A 21,534-nucleotide genomic window follows, 5' to 3' on the forward strand; every position below is an offset into this window, starting at 1 on the left:
TCGTTGCAAATGGCAAGATCTCGTTCCTTTTGATGGCTGCATAATATTCCATTGTATATATATACCAGATCTTCTTTATCCATTCATCTGTTGATGGACATCTTGGCTCTTTCCACAGTTTGGCTATTGTGGACATTGCTGCTATAAACATTGGGGTGCACGTACCCCTTCGGATCCCTACTTTTGTATCTTTGGGGTAAATACCCAGTAGTGCAATTGCTGGATCATATGGTAGCTCTATTTTCAACTTTTTGAGGAACCTCCATACAGTTTTCCAGAGTGGCTGCACCAGCTTGCATTCCCACCAACAGTGTAGGAGGGTTCCCCTTTCTCCGCATCCCCGCCAACATCTGTCATTTCCTGACTTGTTAATTTTAGCCATTCTGACAGGTGTGAGGTGGTATCTCATTGAGGTTTTGATTTGGATTTCCCTGATGCCGAGTGATACTGAGTAAAGACTCTGTTTCTAAATAAGGTTATATTCACAGGTACCAGAGGTTATGACTTCAACATTTTGGGAGAGAGGACATAATTCATCCCATAACAGAGCATTATACTCTTACTCTGAAATATTCAATAAGGCCTCATTTTAATAACATTACTAATTATAATAACTTCTATAAAAGTTCCATGGTATATTTCTCTGCCTTTAAAAAAATAATGTCTCTCCCTATTATACAATGAGCCCAAAAGATGTCATTGATCACAGGTGTATTTGTTTATACATTATGTGTTTACCACAAGTGTAGCTACCATCTGTCACCATACATCACTGTTACAAGAGCATTGATTATATTCCTTTTGCCATGCCTTTTGTTCCATGACTTACTCATTCCGTAAGTGGAAGTGAGGAACCTCCATACTGGTTCCCACAGTGGCTATACCAATTTACATTCCAACCAACAGTATATGAGGGGTCCTTTTTCTCTACATCCTCGCCAGCACTTGTCATTTCTTGTCTTTCTTATTTTAGCCATTCTAACAGGCGTAAGGAGAAATCTCATTGGGGTTTTGATTTGCATTTCCCTGACGAGTAGTGATGTTGAGCATCTTTTCATGTGTCTGTTGGCCATCTGTATGTTTTCTTTATCTATTCAGGTCCTCTGCCCATTTTTTAGTTAAATTGTTTGGTTTTTGTTGTTGAGTTGGATAAGTTCTTTATATATTTTGGATATTAACCCCTTATAAGACATATCATTTGCAAGTATCTTCTCCCATTCAGTAGGTTGCCTTTTTGTTCAGTTGATGGTTTCCTTTGCTGTGCAAAAGATTTTTGTTTTGTTTTATTTTGATGTAGTCCCAGTAGTTTGTTTTTGCTTTTGTTGCCTTAGGAGACATATCTAGAAAAATATTACTATAGCTGATGTCAAAAAAATTACTGCTTGTGTTCTCTTCTAGGATTTCTTTGGTTTCAGGTCCCATATTTAGGTCTTAAATTCATTTTGAGTTTATTTTTGTGTATGGTGTTAAAAGGTGATCCAGTTTCATTCTTTTACAGGCAGCTGTCCAGTTTTCCCAGCACCATTTACTGAAGAGACTGTCTTTTCCTCATTGTATATTTTTGCCTCTTTTGTCATAGATTAATTAACCATATAGTTGTGGGTTTGTTTCTGGGCTCTCTATTCTGTTCTGTTGATCTGTGTATCTATTTTTGTGTCAGTGCTATACTGTTTTGATTACCATAGCTTTTCAGTATAATTTGAAACCTGAAATTGTGGTACCTCCAACTTTGTTTTTCTTTCTCAAGATTGCTTTAGCTATTTGGTATCTTCTATGGTTCCATACAAATTTTGGTGTTATTTGTTCTAGGTCCGTGAAAAATAGTGTTGGTATTTTGATAAGGATTGTATTGAATCTGTAGATTCTTTTGGGCAATTTAGACATTTTAACAATATTAATTCTTCCAATTCATGAGCATGGAATATCTTTCCATTTGTTTGTGTCATCTCCATTTTCCTTCATCAGTGTTTTATAGTTTTCAGAGTACAGGTCTTTCACCTTTTTGGTTAAGATTATTCCTAAGTTTTTGGTGCAATTATAAATGGGACTGTTTTCTTAATTTCTTTTTCTGCTACTTCATTATTAGTATACAGAAGCACTACCAGTTTCTGGGTATTAATTTTGTATCATGCAACTTTCTTGAATTCATTTATTACTTCTAGTTGTTTTTTGGTGGAGTCTAAGGTTTTCTATGTATAGTATCATGTTGTCTGCAAATAGTGACAGTTTAACTTCTTCTTTACCAATATGGATGACTCATTTCTTTTTCTTGTCTGATTACTGTGGCTAGGATTTCCATTACTATGTTGAGTAAAGGTGGCGAGAGTGGACATCCTTGTCTTGTCCCAGATCTTAGAGGAAAAGCTCTCAGTTTTTCACCATTGAGTATGTTACCAATGGCTTTTTCATATATGGCCTTTATTATGTTGAGGTATGTTTCCTCTAACCCGACTTTGTCAAGAGTTTTTATCATGAATGAACATCTATTACCATGAGCATATGATTTTTATCCTTTGTTTTGTTGATGTGGTGTATCACATTGATTGATTTGTGACTATTGAACCATCCTTGCATCCCCAGAATAAATCTCACTTGATCGTAGTGAATGATCTTTTTAATGTATTGTTCAATTCAATTTGCGAATATTTTGTTGAGGATTTTTGCATCTATGTTCATCAGGGTTATTGGCCTCTAGTTCTCTTTTTTGTGTATGGTGTCCTTGTCTGCTGTTGGTATCAGGGTGATACTGGCCTCGTGTTTATTTGTATTATCATGTATTTGGAAGCTTTCCTTCTTTTTCTATTTTTTAGAATAGTTAAGGAAGAATAGTTATTATCTCTTCTTTAAATGTTTGGTAGAATTCACCTGTGAACCCATCTGGTCCTGGACTTCTGTTTGTTGGGATTTTTTTTTAATTACCAATTCAATTTCATTACTTGTAGTCGATCTGTTCAGATTTTCTATTTCTTCCTGATTCAGTTTTGGAAGATTGTATGTTTCTAGGAATTTATTCATTTCTTCTAGGTTATTTAATTTGTTGGCATATAACATTTTGTAGTTTTCTCTTATATTCCTTTGTATTTCTGTTGTGTCAGTGTTACTTCTCTTTTGTTTCTGATTTTATTTGGGTCCTTTCTTTTTTTTTTCTTAATGGGTCTAGCTGAGGGTTTATCACTTTTCTTTATCTTTTCAAAGAACAGCTCTTGGTTTCATTGATTTTTTTTTTTTTCTTTTTTAGTCTCTATGCCGTTTATTTCTGCTCTAATCTTTATTGTTTCCTTCCTTCTCATCACCTTGGGTTTTGTTTGTTCTTCTTTTTCTAGTTCCTTTAGGTGTAAGGTTAGATTTTTTTTTTTTTTATTCAAGCTTTTCCTTGTTTCTTGAGGTAGGCCTTTATTGCTATATATTTCCCTCTTAGAACTGCTTTTGCCACATCCCAAGGATTTTGGATTGTTGTGTTTTCATATTCACACATCTGCATTTTATAATCTTCTAAGTGCAAGTGCTAGAAAGGAAGCAGAGTAATTGATTCTATAACTAGGGCTTGTAAGAGATGTTCAAAAGCAGTATTGTCCAAATCATAGTTTATATACCCCCCCATAATAAAACAGAATCATGTAAGAGTTTGTGAAGGATGTTTGGAACAGCAGTTGATTGCTCATATATATTGTTCCCTTTATCCCAATCACAAGAATTTATACATAAACCAGTTTAAGACCAGTGCTAGAATCCATCTCTGTAGTGAAATAAAATAACATGGTTTATGGAATCATATTCATATGTGTTGGATTGAAAATGACAAGTGCTATATACATTACAGTGTAACTTTGGAACAAAGTTAAAAGAACAGAATAGTATCTTCTGAGCATCAGTCTAGTGGTCCCACTGCTAGTTTCAATTTTTTAAAATGCTTCCAAGTATTTTTCTTAATCCACAAATGCTTTAATCTCTACTCTGTCACAATGAAATTATTTGAGTGTCTGTCACTCTTTCATATTCTAGTGGGGTAAATATAGCACTCTTGGAGGCAGGAATAGAGAATCTCAATTCTTTTTTTGAAAACAAAGCCCATTACTCTGTTCTCTGGCACAGAAATGCTGAGACATTGTTCACATTTTGAATTAAGTCATTGACTTCTTATATTCTCATGGCCACATCATTTATTTCTCCTAAAGTTTCAATTATGTAACGAGAATAAAAACTTAACTATTATTTTTCTTTCTTTCTTTTAAAACAATACAGGGCAATCTAGAGCAGCCATGATACCACCCAAGCAGCCACGGCAGCCTAAGGGAACTTTGGATGATGCCATTGTCTTTAGTGGGAAAACAGACCAAGAAACACCTAATGCTTCCCAACCTACGCCACCCCCACTGCCAAAGAAAATGATCATAAGAGCCAATACAGAGCCCATCCCCAAAGACCTCCAAAAATCCATGGAAACGAGTCTTTGTGTAATGGCAAATCCCACCTATGATATCGACCCCAACTGGGATGCCAGTAGTGCTGGCTCTTCCATCAGTTATGAACTCAAGGGACTAGACATTGAGTCTTATGACTCTTTAGAAAGACCTTTGCACAAGGAGAGACCTGTCCCCTCAGCGGCAAACAGTATCTCCAGCTTAACCACTCTCAGTATTAAGGATAGATTTTCCAACAGCATGGAGTCCCTGTCCAGCCGGCGTGGTCCCTCTTGCAGACAGGGACGAAGCATGCAGAAGCCACAGAGACAAGCACTTTATCGAGGACTTGAGAATCGGGAAGAAGTGGTGGGTAAAATCCGAAGCCTTCATACAGATGCCTTGAAGAAACTGGCTGTAAAATGTGAAGACCTCTTCATGGCTGGACAGAAAGACCAGCTCCGTTTTGGGGTGGACAGCTGGTCAGACTTCAGGCTAACCAGTGACAAGCCATGTTGTGAGGCAGGTGATGCCGTTTACTATACAGCTTCATATGCAAAAGATCCACTTAATAACTATGCAGTCAAGGTAAGAAAATATTATAAATCTGATTTTAATCTTATCCAACACACTGTTATTGGGATGGGTCTGCTCTTCTTTCCTGCATTCCTCCATCCAGCAAAAAGTTATTGATCATCAATCTACCTTACACCCAATATTATAATAAGCTGTGACTGTTTGCAGAGGCTACCTGTACAAATAGATCTGTTATGTGCCTTCCACTCTATGTTTCTGTCTTTATTCTCTAACAAATGAGAGACCCTTGTTTGCCTCTACTCTAGGACTCTTCTGCTTCTTGGAGAAACATTTTAATAGAGGAAAATAACCAGTATTTGTTGATGTGCCAGGAACATTATTGGTGTTACATAATTTGATCTTTATGAGGTTAAGATCTTTTTATCCATTTGACAGATGAGGAAAATAAAGCTCAGACAGGTGAACTGACATGCTTAGGGTCACACACCTAGCAATTAGTAGAGCTGGGATTTAAACACAGTTCTCTCTGATTCCATAGCCTACACTTTATCCATTATGTCACATATTAATTTCTTAACTGTGTATTGCCCATTCTAGACAAACCACTTCTTCAAGAAAGCTAAAACTCTTAACATCAAGAATTCTTGTCCAATTACATTCACTGTAAATAAGCCATAGTTTTCATCAATGTAATAAATAAAGCATGGACTTTGTTACATTTCCATTTTCATTTGTCTCAAGGTATTTTTTTATTTCTTGATTTCTTCTTTGACCCATTAGTTGTTCAGTAGCATGTTGTTTAATCTCCACGAATTTATGAATTTCCCAGTTTTCCTTGTGTCTTTAATTTCTAGTTTCATACCACTGTGATCAGAAAAGATGCTTGATAAAATTTCAATCCTCTTAAACTTATTAAGTCTTGTTTTGTGGCTTAACATATGATCTGTCTTGGAAAATGTTCCATGTGCACTCAGAAGAATGTGTATTCCTTTGCTTTTGAATGGAATGTTCTGTATATATCTGTTAAGCCCTTCTGGTCTGCTGTGTCATTTAAGGCTGATGATTCCTTGTTGATTTTTTTGTCTGGATGATTGATCCATTGATTTAAATCTCCTACTATTATTGTATTGCTGTCAATTTCATCCTTTAGGTCTGTTAGTATTTGCTTTATATATTTAGGTCCTCCTATGTTGAGTGCATAAATATTAACAAATGTTATAGCCTCTTGTTGGATTGATCCTTCTATCATTATGTAACTCCCTTCTTTGTCTCTTAACACAGCCTTTGTTTTAAAGTCTATTATGTGTGATATAAGTATAATTTCCCTAGTTTTTTTTTGGTTTTCATTTGCATGGAATATCTTTTTTGGTCCCTTCACTTTCAGTCTGTATGTGTCCATACATCTAAAGTGAGTCTCTTTTAGACAGCATATAGATGGGTCTTATTTTTTTTATCCATTCAGCCACTTCGTGTCTTTGGATTGGAGAATTTATCCATTTACATTTGAAGTAATTATTGATAGTTTGTGCTTATTGCCATTTTGTTAATTGTTTGGGCTGTTTTTGTAGGTCCTCTCTCTTTCTTCTCTTGATCTCTTCCTTTGTAGTTTCTTTAATGGTACGCTTACATTGTTTTATCTTTTGTGTTTTTGCCTTATGGTTACCATGAGCTTACATATAACAACTTATATCTATAAAAGTCTATTTGAAATTGATTATAACTTAAGCTTCATTCCATTGTAAAGCTCAAAATCATTGCTCTTCCCTCCACACATTTTATGGTTTCTTTTTCATTTTATGTTTTTGATGTCACAGTTTACATCTTTTTATTTTGTGTATTCCTTAACTAATTGTTGTAATCATAGTTATTTTTACTAGTTTTGTCTTTCAGTCTTTATACTAGCTTTATAAATGATTGATCCACTCACTTTACTATATGTTTACCTTTCCAGTGATATTTATTCTTTAATATGTGTTCTTGTTACTAATTAGTGCTTTTTTTTTTTTTTTTCAGCTTAAAGAAGTTCCTTTGACATTTCTTGTAAGGCCAGTTTAGTAGTGGTGAACTCATTTAGCTTTTGCTTGTCTGAAAAACTCTTTCTCCTTCACTTCTGAATGATGTTGTTCTCTACATCCCTTAAGCTGTCTGCAATTCTTTCTTTTTTGTTTGTTTCTGCTGCTCTGATTCAGTGAATCCCCTGAATGGTTACCTCTTGAGGTAACCATTACCTTTGAGGTAATGGTTACCATTACCTCAAAGTAATGGTTCAGTGACCATTACTTTGAGCTGGAGCAAAGCAGAGAGAAAGCACCAAGATGGTATCATAGCCTATGTTCCTTCAGAGCAGCTCCCTAGGCCACTAAATATATGCCAAACCTGAAGTCTGCCCCTCAGGCCATCTTTGAGTTGACTGATCCTTTCTTTTGCTTCATCTAGTCTGCTATTGAACTCCTATAGTGTATTTTTCTTTTTTTTTTTTTTTTAAGATTTTATTTATTTGAGAGGGAGAGAGAGAGTACGAGCAGGGGAGAGGCAAGGAGAGAGAGGGAGAGGGACAAGTAGACTCCCTGCCAAGTGGGGAGCCCGACATGGGGCTCAATCCCAGGACCCTGAGATCATGACCCAAGCCAAAGTCAGACACTTAATGAACTGAGCCACCCAGGTGCCCCAGAACCCCTATAGTGTATTTTTCAATTCAGTTATTGTATTCTTCAGCTCTGTGGCTTTCATGTGGTACTTTCTTATATTTTTCATCTCTCTGTGTTCATCCATTTTTCTCCCCAGTTCAGTGAACATCTTTATGACCATTACTTTGAACTCTTTATCAGGTAAATGACTTATCTCCATTTCATTAATGTGCTTTTTCCTTAGGGGTTTTATTTTGTTCTTTCATTTGGTACATATTTGTCTGTTTTTTCATTTGCCTTGAGTCTCTGTTTCCATATAGTAGATTATACAGCCAGCTCTCTCAGCCATAAAGGAGTGGTCTTATGTAGATGAACCGTGTCATTCAACCCTACCCCACCTCTTTGTCATCTCTCAAATTTGTGCCTGTTCAAGCAGTCTATTATATTTTTAATAGCTCCCAGTAGTTGAGAATATGCCAAGACCTATCAGTGTCCCAAAGGGGAGAGTCTCAACACCTAAATTCAGGCTGACTGGAAGCCAGACCCTCAGGCATCTGCTTTTTAAAAATGCAAATATATACAGTCCTGTGGGACTGTAAGCATAGGCGGATCTGGAGGTATCCTCTGGGAAGCAGTTACAGACATCAGGGTTCTAGACAAGGGTATCTTGTGTGATCCTGGTGAGCTGGAGCAAAGCAGAGAGAAAGCACCAAGATGGTATCATAGCCTATGTTCCTTCAGAGCAGCTCCCTAGGCCACTAAATATATGCCAAACCTGAAGTCTGCCCCTCAGGCCAATGATCCAGGACATGCAAAGAGGCCTTCCTCACAGAAAGACTAGGGAGTGTGCCTCAGACCACTCTCTGTACAGTGCCCTGAGAGTGGAAGCCTGCCAGAAACTGTCTCTCTGCCACAGTCCTATGGGACCCAGGAAAGCAGGCTCCCAGCCACCAGAGCCAGGTGATCTAAGAGCATCTTCTGGGCAGCAACCATATAATCTGGGACACCAGACAAAAAAAAGAACACCGGATGTGTGTACAGCTCCCCTCCAGGAGACCCTGGCACTCTGGAGCTTGGCAGAGGGTAAGTGGAAAGATAGCACCCTCTCTCGAGGTTTTTGGAAGGTTTATAGTCAGCCCCATGGTTAGCTAATAGGCCTCCTTCACAGAAAGACCAAGCTCTCCTGGGGTCTGTTACCCCTTGCTCTGCCCTGGGGGTGGTAAGTTTTTAAGAACTCTTTCTCCATTGGTTACAGTTCTGTGGAACCCATGAGCATAAGCCTCACTGGCTGCCAGAGCCAGGTGATATAGAGCTGTCCCCTGATAGTAATAACAAAATTCAGGGTGTCAGACAGGGGTATAAGCTTTTTTCTGGGTGATACCTATTATTACAGTCCCATGGGACCAGGAACACAAACTCACCTGGCCTCCAGAGCCAGGCAATCAAGAGGCGTGCCCTAGACAACAGCCATAAAACTCAGGCCACCAGACACACATAAAAGTTCCATTCTGTGGGATACTGGTGCCCTGGAGCCTGGCAAAGGGAAAGCGTAAAGATGGTACCTGCTAGTCTTTGTCCCTGGAAAGTGTTCCAGCAGGCTCCTAGATGTGTATGTTAAATTAGATGTCTGCCCCTCACACCGGTGCTTTAATATAAGCAGGTGAGCCTCCTTCACTTTAAGTCCAGGCACAATTGGCTGCCTCTTGGGTGGGGAAGTACCAGCAGGTAGGTTCTTTAAGAAGGGTTTCTCAGATTGCTACAGTCTTGTGGGTCTCAGGACACAAGCCCTGTTGGGTTTCGAAGTTAGATGTTTTGGAGACTTGTCTCTCAAGTGTATGCCTTAAAGGTTGGGATACCTGATGTAGGATTTAAACCCTTCACTCCTCAGGGAGAAGCTCCAGGTTTTGAGTTCCCTCCCTGTTATGGGATGCTGCACCAGGGGTGGAGTTTATGGCAAGATTGTGTCCGATTCTCTCCTACCCATGTCAATGTGGTTTTCTTCTTGTTTGCGCAGTGTGTAGTCATCACTCAGCTAGCCTTTGGATTTCTTTTTTTAAGATTTTTTATTTATTTATTTGAGAGAGAGAGCAAGCATGAGCAGTGGTGGGGAGGGGCAGAGGGAGAAGCAGACACCCCGCTGGGCAGGGAGCTGGACGTGGGACTTGATTCCCAGCACCCTGAGATCATGACCTGAGCCGAAGGCAGACGCTTCACCAACTGAGCCACCCAGGCACCCCAGCCTTTGGATTTTCTTAAAAGGAAATTGTTCCATATGTGGCTGTAGACTCAGTGTGTCCATGGATCTTCCTACCTTGCTATCGTAAACTGAAACCCAATAAAGAATGGACTTTGAAGTCCAAAAGATCTGGGTTCAAGTCCTGGCTCTGCTCCTTAGTAGCTTTGTCACAAGTTGCTACTCTGAGTCTCAATTTCCTTAGCTTTAAAAGAGGATAATAATGGTACCGATCTTTGGGGCTGTTTGGCTAAAGGAGGATAAAACATCCCGGATAAGGGGCTCCTGAGTGACTCAGTTGGTTAAGTGTCCTCCTTTGGCTCAGGTCATGATCTCAGGGTCCTAGGATCGAGTCCCACGTCCGGCTCCCTGCTCAGCGGGGAGTCTGCTTCTCCCTCTCCCTCTGCCTCTCCTCCTTCTGGTGCTTGCTCTCTCTCTCGTGCTCACTCTCCCTTTTTTTCTCAAATAAATAAATAAATCTTTAAAAAAAAAAATCCCTGATGAGTGTTCACTCCTTTCGCTCTCCAATAGTGTCTTCCCTAGGTTACTTTAAGAGCCTTAATTTCCTCCTCTTTAAGATGTTTACAGTGATAGTCTGTAGGATTGGGGTTAGGATCAAGGGATCTAATGCATGTGAGTCTTTAAAAACACGAAGTTCTAGGTAAACAGGTAATGTTCTTCATGCCCGTAGTCCCTTTTTATTGAATCTATTTCCTGGTTCAAAACCAATTAACATATCTAAATGACTTTTACATGTTAATTTGGCTTAGAAAGACAGATGGTGTCTTAGTAAATTAATGGATAAGGTAAACAGTTGGCTTTACCTATCATGACAGAATACATATTTGGACCAGACCTTCAACTCCTCTCTGCTGTTGCAGCACCCACACCACTTAACTGTCTGGTGGCACTGGCAGAGTGACCCTGGGCCCCGGCCCACACTTTTTAAATTAAACTGAGGGATAGACTGCAGAGAGGGGAGCTGGATTCTAGTTAATACATTACTGTTGAGTCTAAAAAGGCATTTTGAGATTCTCTGTAGCACTCAAGAGCTGTTAAGTCAATTGGGGTTATGGTGCCTCATCTATCTTGGGCCTTTATTGCTATAAGATCGCCAATGCAGGCTGAGTACCTATTTCAGAATGGGATATTGAACTATCTGTTCTTTCAAAACAATTGAGAAGTAGGGCTTGACTAACTTTATGTATTATTGCTGTGCAATCTTGTCTCTTTCCCAAATCGATGGTCTAGTATTGATTTCTTTGCTTGTAATGATGCAGAAGCAATCTCCAAAGAACAGGTGGCGAGTGGTTATATACTGGGAGTTGTTGGCAGGTTTGGGAAAGGATGTTTTATACTAAATGGTGAATATAAATGTCTCTTTGAAGACCCTCTGGGTGTTTCTAGAAGTACCCAATTGATTGTACAACCTTAGAGGAATAAACTACCAGGACACTGTGAACCCTACTTTTGCAGATGTAAGCAGAGGAGAACAGCAGTTGGCCCACACAAACAAGTTTGTCTTCTTAAAATATCCCTTCCCATACTAATGGAATTTAGAGTAGGCTAACAGGTGTGATTGTCTCTTGAAGAGACTAAAAGGTCTTTAAAATGTTGCAAAAGGAAATCAGTGCTAGAATTTAGCAATTTGAAAGCCAAAGGATACTGCCCCCTTAAATGCCAAGTCTACTGCAGTGATAAGAGTACTAAGATCGTTACTTTGGGTGTTGTCTTAGTTTGCTCAGGCTGCTATAACAAAATACCATAGACCGGGTGGCTTAAACAATAGAAATTAATTTTGTCACAGTTCTGAAGACCAGAAAGTCCAAGATAAAGGTTCTGGCTGATATAATTTCTAGTGAGAACTCTCTTTCTAGCTTGCAGATGGTTGCCTTCTCACCATATCTTTAACATGGCCAAGGGGGGATGGAGGCTGTCTGGTGTCTCTTCTTATAAGGATACTAATCCATATCAGGGCCCCTCCCTTATGACCATTTCACCTTAATTACCTCTTTGTAGGCCCTATCTCCAAATATGGTCCAATTGTGCCTTCCATGTGTTCCAAGACTCAATTTCCAATGTGGAGGGGGGGCATACTTCCCACACAGCACCAAGCAATTCTTGGACACCAAAAGGGTGTCCTACAATTCAACTCAATTCAACTTATCTACCTGGAGATGGCACCATATCTCACAGGTCAAGGGTTCAGTCTACCTGTCCCCCTCCACAAACATCAGACACCAGTCACAAGCGCAGGTTGTTACCTGTGCTTCTGACCAACAGGCTATAAATCAGAGGTTCCCACAACACCCTCCTTGGGTTCAAATAATTTGCTAGATCAGCTCATAGAGAAGCATCTTACTTACTAGATCACCAGCTTATTAGAAAAGGATATAACTCATGGAGCACTGGGTGTTACACGAAAACAATGGATCGTGGATCACTACATCAAAAACTAATGATGTATTGTATGGTGACTAACATAACATAATAAAATTAAAAAAAAAAAAAAAGAAAAGGATATAACTCAAGAAGAGCCAGATAGAGGAGATGCATAGAGCAAGGTATGGAGAAAGGGCACAGAACTTCCATGTGCACCGTACTTCCCAAATCTCCATCTGTTCACTAACTTGGAAGCTCTTCAAACTCTATCCTTTTGGGGGTTTGTGGAGGCTTCATTACATAGTCATGGTTGATTAAATCATTGGTGATTGGCTATTGATTCAACTTCCGGCCACTCTCCCTCTCCTGAGCAGTTTGGAGGTCCAGGTGGGACTGCAAATTCCAACGCTTCAATCGCGTGCATGGTTGGTTCCCCTGGCAACCAGCCCCCATCCCTAAGTGGGGTCCAAAAGTCACCTTATTAACATAACAAGAGACACCTTTGTCACTCTCAGTACTTATGAAATTCCAAGGGTTTGGGTTACTGTGAGTCAGGAACCATGAATGAAGACTAAATATATTTGAGAAATATATATTTGACTTTCTCTTATAAATCACAATATCTCAGGGGTTAGCACTTCAACATACAAATTTTCAAGACTCAGAATTCAGTCTATAGCATTCTGCCCCTTACCCTCCCCAAATTCATGTTCTTATCACATGCAAAATATATTCAGTTCATCCCAATAGGCCCAAAGGTCTTAAATCATTCCAGCATCAACTCTAAAGTCCAAAGTCTCATCTAAATATCATCTAAATCAGATATGGGTGTAACTCAGGGTCTGATTCATCCTGAGGCAGATTTCCTCTCTAAGCCATGACCCTATGAAACTAGACAAGTTATGTGCTTCCAAAATACAGTGGTGGCCAAAGAAAATAAAAACACTAATTTGAAAAGATCTGTGTACCCCTATGTTTATTGCAGCATTATTCACAATAGCCAAGATATGGAAGCAGCCCAGATGTCTATCTATAGATGAATGGATAAAGAAGATGTATATATACACAATAGAATATTACTCAGCCTAGAAAAGAATGAGATCTTGACATTTGTAAAACACGGATGGACCTAGAGGGTATAATGCTAAGTGAAATAAGTCAGACAGAGAAAGACAAATACCATACGATTTCACTCATATGTGGAATTTAAAATCAAAACAAATGAACAGATGATAAAAAGACACACAAAAAAACCCCATCTTAAATACAGTGAATAAACTGGTGGTTGCAGGGGGGACCTGGATGGCGGGATGGGTGAAATAGGTGAGGGGAATTGAGAGTATACTTATAGTGATGAGCACTGAGTAATACATAGAATTGTTGAATCATTATATTGTACACCTGAAACTAATATAACACTATGTTAATTATATTTCAATTAAAAAAATGCAATGGTGCAGTAGGATAGATAATCCCATTCTAAAAGGGAGAATTCAGAAGGAAAGAAATGGTGATGGATCCCAAGCAAGTTCAAAACCTAGCAAGGCAAATTCCATTAGATATGAAGGCTCACAAATAATCCTCTTTGATTCAGCACTGTACACTCCAGGCCCACTGGGGTGGCAGCATCGCTCCCATGGCTCTGCAAAACACCCTGCTCCTTTGGCTCTTGGTAAGAGCCCCATCCACACTGCCCTCTGTGAGGCGCCATCCACATGGCTCTCTGCTAGGGTAGCCTACCACTGAGGTACTGGTCATCCTGGCTTTCCAAATCTGGAGAGACAGGCCTACCCTTTGAAACCCAGGAGGAAACAGCCTTGTCTCTTAGGTTTGTGATGGGAGTAATTAGCCCTGACTATCTCTGAAATACCTTCAGGGTCATTCTTCCCTTTCCTTAAAGAATAGTGCCCTTGCACAGCTGCATAGCTCTGTGGACCAGGCCTGTAGAATCCAAAAAGGCCAACAGCTTTCCTTCATTCCATCCTGCTTTCTCTTTAGCTCAAACTGGCAGTGTCTTTGCTGGGAGAATCCTCTTTCTATTTCTGGCTTCTCCTGAGATGACTGATTAAGTCCATGAGTCACACCCCTGATCTCTTTAGACAAATGGTTGTTCAACCACGCCTTTAGTATTCTTTTTAGAACTAGCTTTCTTGTTTATTGCAGTATGGATAGGCTGAGAATTTTCCAGATCTTCAAGTCTTGGTTCCTTTTTGCTTAACAATTCCTTCTTCAATTTCTCTCTCCCCTTTTGCATTTATACTATAAGCAGTTAGAAAGAAACAAGCTGCTCCTTCACCACTTTGCTTAGAAATCTCTCTGCCAAATATACAATTTCATTGCTAACAAGTTCTGCCTTCCATAAAATACTAGAACAGTTTAGCCAAGTTCTTTGTCATTTGTTTTTTATCATTTCTCCAGTTTCTAATAACATGTTCCTCATTTCTGTCTGATTCGTCACCAGAATCACCCGTAATGTTCATATTTCGCAATAGTCTGTTCATGATTATCTAAGCTTTTTCTGTCATGAATCTCAAAACTCTTCCAGCTTCTACCCAATTCCAAAGCTGCTTCTACATTTGTGGGTATTTGTTACAGTAGTACTCCACTTCTCAGGACCAAATCTTAGTCAGTTCAGGCTGCCATAACAAAACACCATGGACTGACCAGATGGCTAGACAGCAGAAATGTCTTTTCTCCCAGTTCTGGAGACTGGAGGACTCTCCTCCTGGCTTGTAGACAGCTGCCTTCTTGCTGTGTCTAATGCGGGGCGTGGGGGGGGGCACGGAGGTGAGAGCAAGGGAAAGAGTACAGCACATTAGGGGTTAGGACTTCAACATATAAATGTAGGGAGGACACAATTCAGTCCATAGCTTTATTCTGGTTTTCATTCAATGTGAATAGCTTTAGTAGTTGTATTGGTCTTAAACTAAAAGACATCACAACACATAATAAAGAAGAGTTGATTTGGAGTAAGCTGACATGGATCCAAATTCTGAATCAATCTCTGTGTATCCCCAAGTAAGCCATGTAATCTCTCTTGGTTTTCACATGAATGGATACTAACTTCTCTACCTACCTCATAATAAGATTGTTATAATGCACATGTGTTTATGTGGTGAAACTCCTTTCCAATAAGGAAAATTACTGCTCAACATTTTTTTAGATCACTCATTATTCTTTAATATTAGGTACTGGTCTGAGTGTATTTAGATAGGTTCTGCACTTACATGCTTTCTTTCTCATTACTTCAAAGATGTAAACGTTTTTCCTTAAAATTATGAGAGAAAACTACTAAATGCTAACATCCTCAAGAATTTTAGCACTGCCAAAAATTGGTAACAAACTTGAGTGTCTGATATTAAGGAAAAATTTAATAAATTATGGTAATGTCCAATGGAATGTTTGTGGCCATTAAATAGTAATTATGAAGACCATATAAAATTGTGGAAAACATTTTTTTGTAAAATATCACATGAAAATAGCAGAATACCAAATAGTATGATCATAACTTTTTTAAAAATTCACCTACAAAATGGTAATATGCAATTAATGCCTATGTTAGAGTAGTAGTAATTATAGGTGATTTTGACTGTTTTTTCAGTTAAAAAAACAATGAATTGGAGATTTTAGATCATTTGACACTGAGCTTCTTGAGGGCAGGTATCCTTAGTTATTGATCCCTATAGTTTCATCCTCTAGCACAAATTATAAATAGCTCCTATTTCATGCTACCCAGCCTTGCACACACTGGTTCTTCTCTCTGGACTGCACTTCTGGGAAGAGCACTGCCATGTACAGGTGACCTATTTCAGTATCACCTGAGGAGGGGTCCTCATTAGGTATGTACCTTCCTCTGCCGCATCCCATACCTACAGAATCAGAGTCAGTGAGGCCTGGGAAACTGCATTGTTAGCAAGCACCCCAAGTGGTTCCTACACCTTTCTAAGCCCAGTATCTTTATCTGTAAAATGGAGAAAATCCACCATTCTTCTTAAAGCCATTGTGAAAAATCACAGGAGTCAATATGCACATAGTGATGTATATAGTGCTCAGAGCATCATTTGGCACAAAGAAAACATTCAGTAAATGGTACCTATTTATTCCTCCACTCTCTTCTCATGTACCTAAAGGGCTCCTGTTTTCTTAAAGAATCCAGCTCTGTGAATTTTCTTCTCTGATGTTCTGAGAACATGTTGACAGCTCCTCTCTGGGTACCTATTCTGTACTTAGTGGATTTCTCTATCACTGCACTATCATGCTACAGTTGTACGATTCTACAACAGTACTATTATACAATTAAAATCACATGCCTCCCCTCCCCTCTGTGACACTTGAGCTTCCCAGTGGCAGGGACCATAGTTTATTAATGCTTATATCCTTGTTACATTGTTAATCTAATATATTTAGCATCAGATAGCAGTATATACTATCCAGAATAGTACCATGTACATATAGGCATTCAGTAAATATTTCTTGACCTTCTGTGGGTTTACAGAAATACATGTGAATAAGACAAAACCTCACCCTCAAGGGGAGCTTATATTCCAGTGGGGGGGTGGGGGAGACAAAGGCATAAATAAATCTTGAACAAGACAGATTATAATGAAGGTTCAGAGTGGTATGTGGAAATGTAAAGATGAATGACAACTAAACAATGAAAGAAGTCATTGTTAACACTATCTCAGGACTTCACACTGTTAGTGGTGAATGCAGTGCATGGAGAGAATACTGAAAAATTTGGCTATGGAAAGATCTGGGACCACATTTAGAGCTTTGAATGATGAATTCAAGAAATTAGACTTTAGTTTGTGTTTTATGGGAAACGACTAAGGTTTATTATTTTTTTTTTATTTTTTTTATTTTTTATTTTTTTAGGTTTTATTATTTATTTGAGAGAGAGAGAATGAGAGCGAGCGAGTACATGAGAGGGGGGAGGGTCAGAGGGAGAAGCAGACTCCCTGCCGAGCAGGGAGCCCGATGCGGGACTCGATCCAGGGACTCCAGGATCATGACCTGAGCCGAAGGCAGTCGCTTAACCAACTGAGCCACCCAGGCGCCCACGACTAAGGATTTTTAAAGAGAGGGATAACATAAGATCAATGATTTTGGAAAAACACTGTGGTGAAATGATTTCAGAAGAAAACTATAATGGAAGGGTCCAGAAGGGAAACCAGTCATGATGCTATTGCAGTAGTCCAGGTAAATAATATTGAGCCCCTGAACAGTGGGAAAGAAGGGGCAAGTGGTAAAAGAGCTGAAACAGGTGGTAGACCATGTCTGGTGAGAGGCTGTATATAGGATGAGAGACCACCCCAGGAGGATGGTGATGCCATTAAATGAAATATGAATCAGAAAAGCCAGAAAGATGAGCTTTCTGTGGAGCATGCCCATAGGATAGCCAATTCTAGAGAAACCCATAGCCAGATAAAAATGTAGGTTTGGTACTCAAAAGGGAGATCAAGACTAGAAATATGGTTACCCAATCTTCTCATAGACTTGATTTAGTTCAAACTGGAAATGTATGTGATTATAGTGGAGAGTCTACAAAATCAGGAAAAGGCCTACCCATCTAAGTGACCCAAAGCAGGAACATTGGAAAAGACATAGCAGAGGGCAAGGACCCACAGATCAGAGAGTGCAGGATTGCAGAAAGCTTGAACAGAATAAGGAAAAGGCAGGAGTTCAATCTCTAGTAAACCTCAAGAAAATGCAATCTTGGTAATAATGGGAGTAGATACCAGCTGCAGCCAGTTAGAGAGTATATGGAACCAGGAAGGCTGTGGAGGCAGTGAGCACAGCCTACTTTTGTAAGTGTTTTGGTGAAAGAAAGGCCAAATTGATGCCCAGACAATATTTAACCTTCAACTTCTATTTCTGTCTCATTCATGTCTCCTTTTATCCCCTCATCATCACTTGGGGAGCCACCACCCAGCAGATCAAACCTGTCTCTGTGGGCTGCATATTGGCTGGCCTCCAGCCCTTAACTTCCCTGCTCTCTAAATAAAACTTAACACAGATTTAAGCATGCACTTGAAACTGCCCTGTTCTAAATAAAATCTACCTTGCTTTTTCCTCCTTTCAAAGAATCTGGGTAGCCACTGACCAAACACATAAACCCCAAAGTAGACTCAAGACAACTTTAGAAGGGCCGGCATTCATCATTCATCATCATACACAGGAGGAAACTGAGGCCAGAGAAGAATAATTACTTTTGCAAAGGGTCACCAGCTTCATGATGGGCTGCCTCTTGCCTCCTACATGGAACCTGTCCTATTATCTCATACCTAAGTAGTGGACTGGCCCTGCCGTGCCTCAGTCTTGTCCCTGAATGGACAAATGTCGTTTGCTGATAAGCAGAGTGGCCAGTTGGTAAAGTTATGGCTCAGTCTCAATGGGACATTCTTTATCACTGCTTTTATGAGATCATTTTATAATAAATGTTGCTATGTGAGACCACATAAGAAATTTGGATGAAATTACTGTGGGGAAGATTATAAAAATCTCACATAAGCAAAAAGTAGAAATTTCTGCCTTACTTTTTCAAGAGTTCCAAATTTGGGGTAGTACATATCTTCTCTTTTTGAAGGAGTCCAGGTCTTTGTTCTCAAGGAAAGAGTTCACAGAGCTTGGTGAAGATGTGCACTTCCCTGTTACAACAGTGGGCTGTTTCCTTCTTCCACCTATGGAAGTATCTTGCTAAAAGCTTGCAGTAAGTAGAGGTGAACTGTGGACACCACCATCTTTTATTGTATTTGACTCCAGAGTCTTTGTTTATCTCATCTGGGTGGATGCTGAGAAAGCAAGACACTAAATGAAAAAGCATTAACAGGAATAACTGATTGGTAGGAGTTTACAACTAGTTCAGACTATCAACACAGGCAATTAATTACTGGCTTAGTAATAAGGAAAAAACTATAGAGGGAAAACCACTTCCACTTTCATAATTCAGTACAAGTATGTTCCAATATTGAAACTTCACAGACAGCCATTGGTCAGCACCCAACTGTACATACTTGTAGCCATCATAGGTCAGTGTCCACTTCATTTCAGGGCTGAATGCAGATGGAAGTTCCTAAGAGTGTCAACTGGGAATTGGTTTAGGAAGGAAGGGGTTTGGGTACTCATGTAAATCTGGAATCAAAATGAATAGTCTAGTGGGAAAAGGAAGCCATGGCTCTCGTGAATAAGGTGAGAAAACAGTTGGGAATTGTAAATTGGGATTCAAATTAATTGAACTCCTAATCTGTGTCTGAGATGGTTATTGAACTGCGCTGTACCTCAGTTTCTCTAATGTGAACATCCTGGGTGTCATTCTGTCAACCCCAATTACTAGCTCAGAAACACAAGTGATTTTCTTTTGATCCACATGCTGAGTGAGAGCATGAAAAGATTTAGTGGGTACAAGCTACAAATGAAATAGTAAAATCTTATACAGTTGCCTTTTTGAGTTTCTCTCTAGACTCCAAAATGGGTTTCTTGGGCATGTGAACATTTTTGCAGCAATTCAAGCTATAAATTATCTGGCCTACCTGACAGAGCTCATAGCAGATTCCTGTAGCATGGAGTTCTGAGTACCTGGGGCCCAGATGGCATTTATATATTAAATACTTAATCCATTTTTAATATATTTGTAACAGCATTGAGTGTGTGTGGGTCTTGGCTCTGTAGCAGCAAGCAAAGCAATACTCCTAGGTCGATCAAGGAATTGAGGTCAAGGAGTGATCAGCCTGTATTATTAGAGCAAGGTTGTACCAAGGTTGTACTGGATATCTGTTTCACATTTGCGGGTTTTCATTCTATGCTTTCTCCCGTTTGCAGATGTGCTTTTGTGTAATGTGACAAAATGGTGCAGATGGATAGTGTATGTGATCTTCGGTGTTTCTCACTTTTGGTCCTCTACAATTCATTCCCTACAATATCCATCTCACTTAAGGTTCACTGAGGCACTGTAAAATGTGTAATGTGAGATGGAAGTGAGGTTTCCTGCTGATAAAGTGGAAGTAGACTGAAGGCGTACTAGGCTGACTGAGCCCATCAATGGAAGAATAAAAGACAAATGTGGAATATTTTTGAAGAGTCCTGTATTTCGTAATTATTGTTTTCTTTGGAGAAAAGGAGAGGAAATTGAATGGAATGTTGAAGAACATTGTCATTTTGTGTAGGTTTGTGCAGTGCAAAACCACCAAGCCTCTAGGGCAGCCTAGACTCAGCGGACAGCCCTCATCGTTCAGATTTTACTCATTTGCGTCGTCAGGTCATGAGTGTTCATTTCTCAGATTAGTCTGCCATTGCCCCCTCCCCATCACCGTGCCAACTTCCATCTGTTTCATAAAAGCTGTTCACATATTCTAGCTGCTCTGAGTAAATAACGCTGTGGCTACACCAGATCAGATGTAGCCTTTCTCAGTATGTTGTATAGACGTATTGCACAATGTGCCTTGCTCTGTGGTAGGCCCTGCTGATACAAATATCTGGTCTTCAGACCCAAAAAGTGTGCTGTCTGTAATAACAGAGATGTATACAAGAAACACAGAAAGGAGGTTTAGGGTATTCAGTGCTTTCTCTCTTTGACAGAACTGACACATGATAATGGCTTTGAAAGAGTAACTAGAAATCCCTCAGGCACATGAGGGGTGAAGAGAGGCCCCGATCAGAGAGCACACCTGGTGGGTGGAAGCCGGGGGGCTGGCTGCTGGTAGTTCAATATGGCAAAAGTGAAAGAAACATGAGAAATAAGACTGGAAAGGGAGGCCAGGCCAGGCCTTTCTCCTGTGAAGATGGTGGGAGCCACTAGGAAGTTTAAATATTAGGCAGGCAGTATCCAGTTTTTTTGAAAGGTGGCTCTGGTGTTTGAGGGGAGTCACATGAGAGGTAGGGAAATCAGTTGGAAATCTTTTGTAGTACTCCATGCCTGTGATAATGGTAGCAATAGATGATGGAGACAAGAGGATAATTTAAAAGTTATTTGGGAACAGAATCGATTAAAATTGGTGATTGATTAGATGTAGGGAGTGAAGATGGAGGAGAAATCCAGAATGAATTTGATTTCTTAGACAGATGTTGGGACAGATAATGGCGCCATTCACCAAGAAGAGGGAGCACTGGAAGAACAGGGGTTTTGGTGGGAAGAAGAGTTTGGGTTTGGTTATGTTGAGTTTAAGGGTCTATGGGATGGGACATACGGGGTAGGGGGGGTTCAAGTAGGCCATTGTAGAGATGAATCTAAAGCTCTAAGGCAAGTCTGGGTTACAAATGTGGAAGTCAATAATACATTATGATGATTGAAGCCATGAGCTTGCTGAAGGGAGTGTGTCCATGAGAAAAGAGGACAAGAGCAGACTTCCCCCAACAAACG

At 39.7% G+C, this 21,534-nt stretch overlaps 1 protein-coding gene across 1 annotated transcript in view; it reads left to right on the top strand.

Annotated features, from left to right (window-relative positions):
• The window catches only part of PEAK1 (pseudopodium enriched atypical kinase 1), a 76,661-nt gene that overhangs the window by 49,146 nt on the left and 5,981 nt on the right, over window positions 1-21,534 (top strand). The window contains exon 3 of the mRNA XM_021694063.2: window positions 4,243-4,988. Coding sequence (XP_021549738.2) covers window positions 4,243-4,988 — 746 coding nt within the window. The remainder of the gene's footprint in view (window positions 1-4,242; window positions 4,989-21,534) is intronic.

Source organism: Neomonachus schauinslandi, chromosome 9 (genome assembly GCF_002201575.2).
Source record: "Neomonachus schauinslandi chromosome 9, ASM220157v2, whole genome shotgun sequence".
Lineage (NCBI taxonomy): Eukaryota > Metazoa > Chordata > Mammalia > Carnivora > Phocidae > Neomonachus > Neomonachus schauinslandi.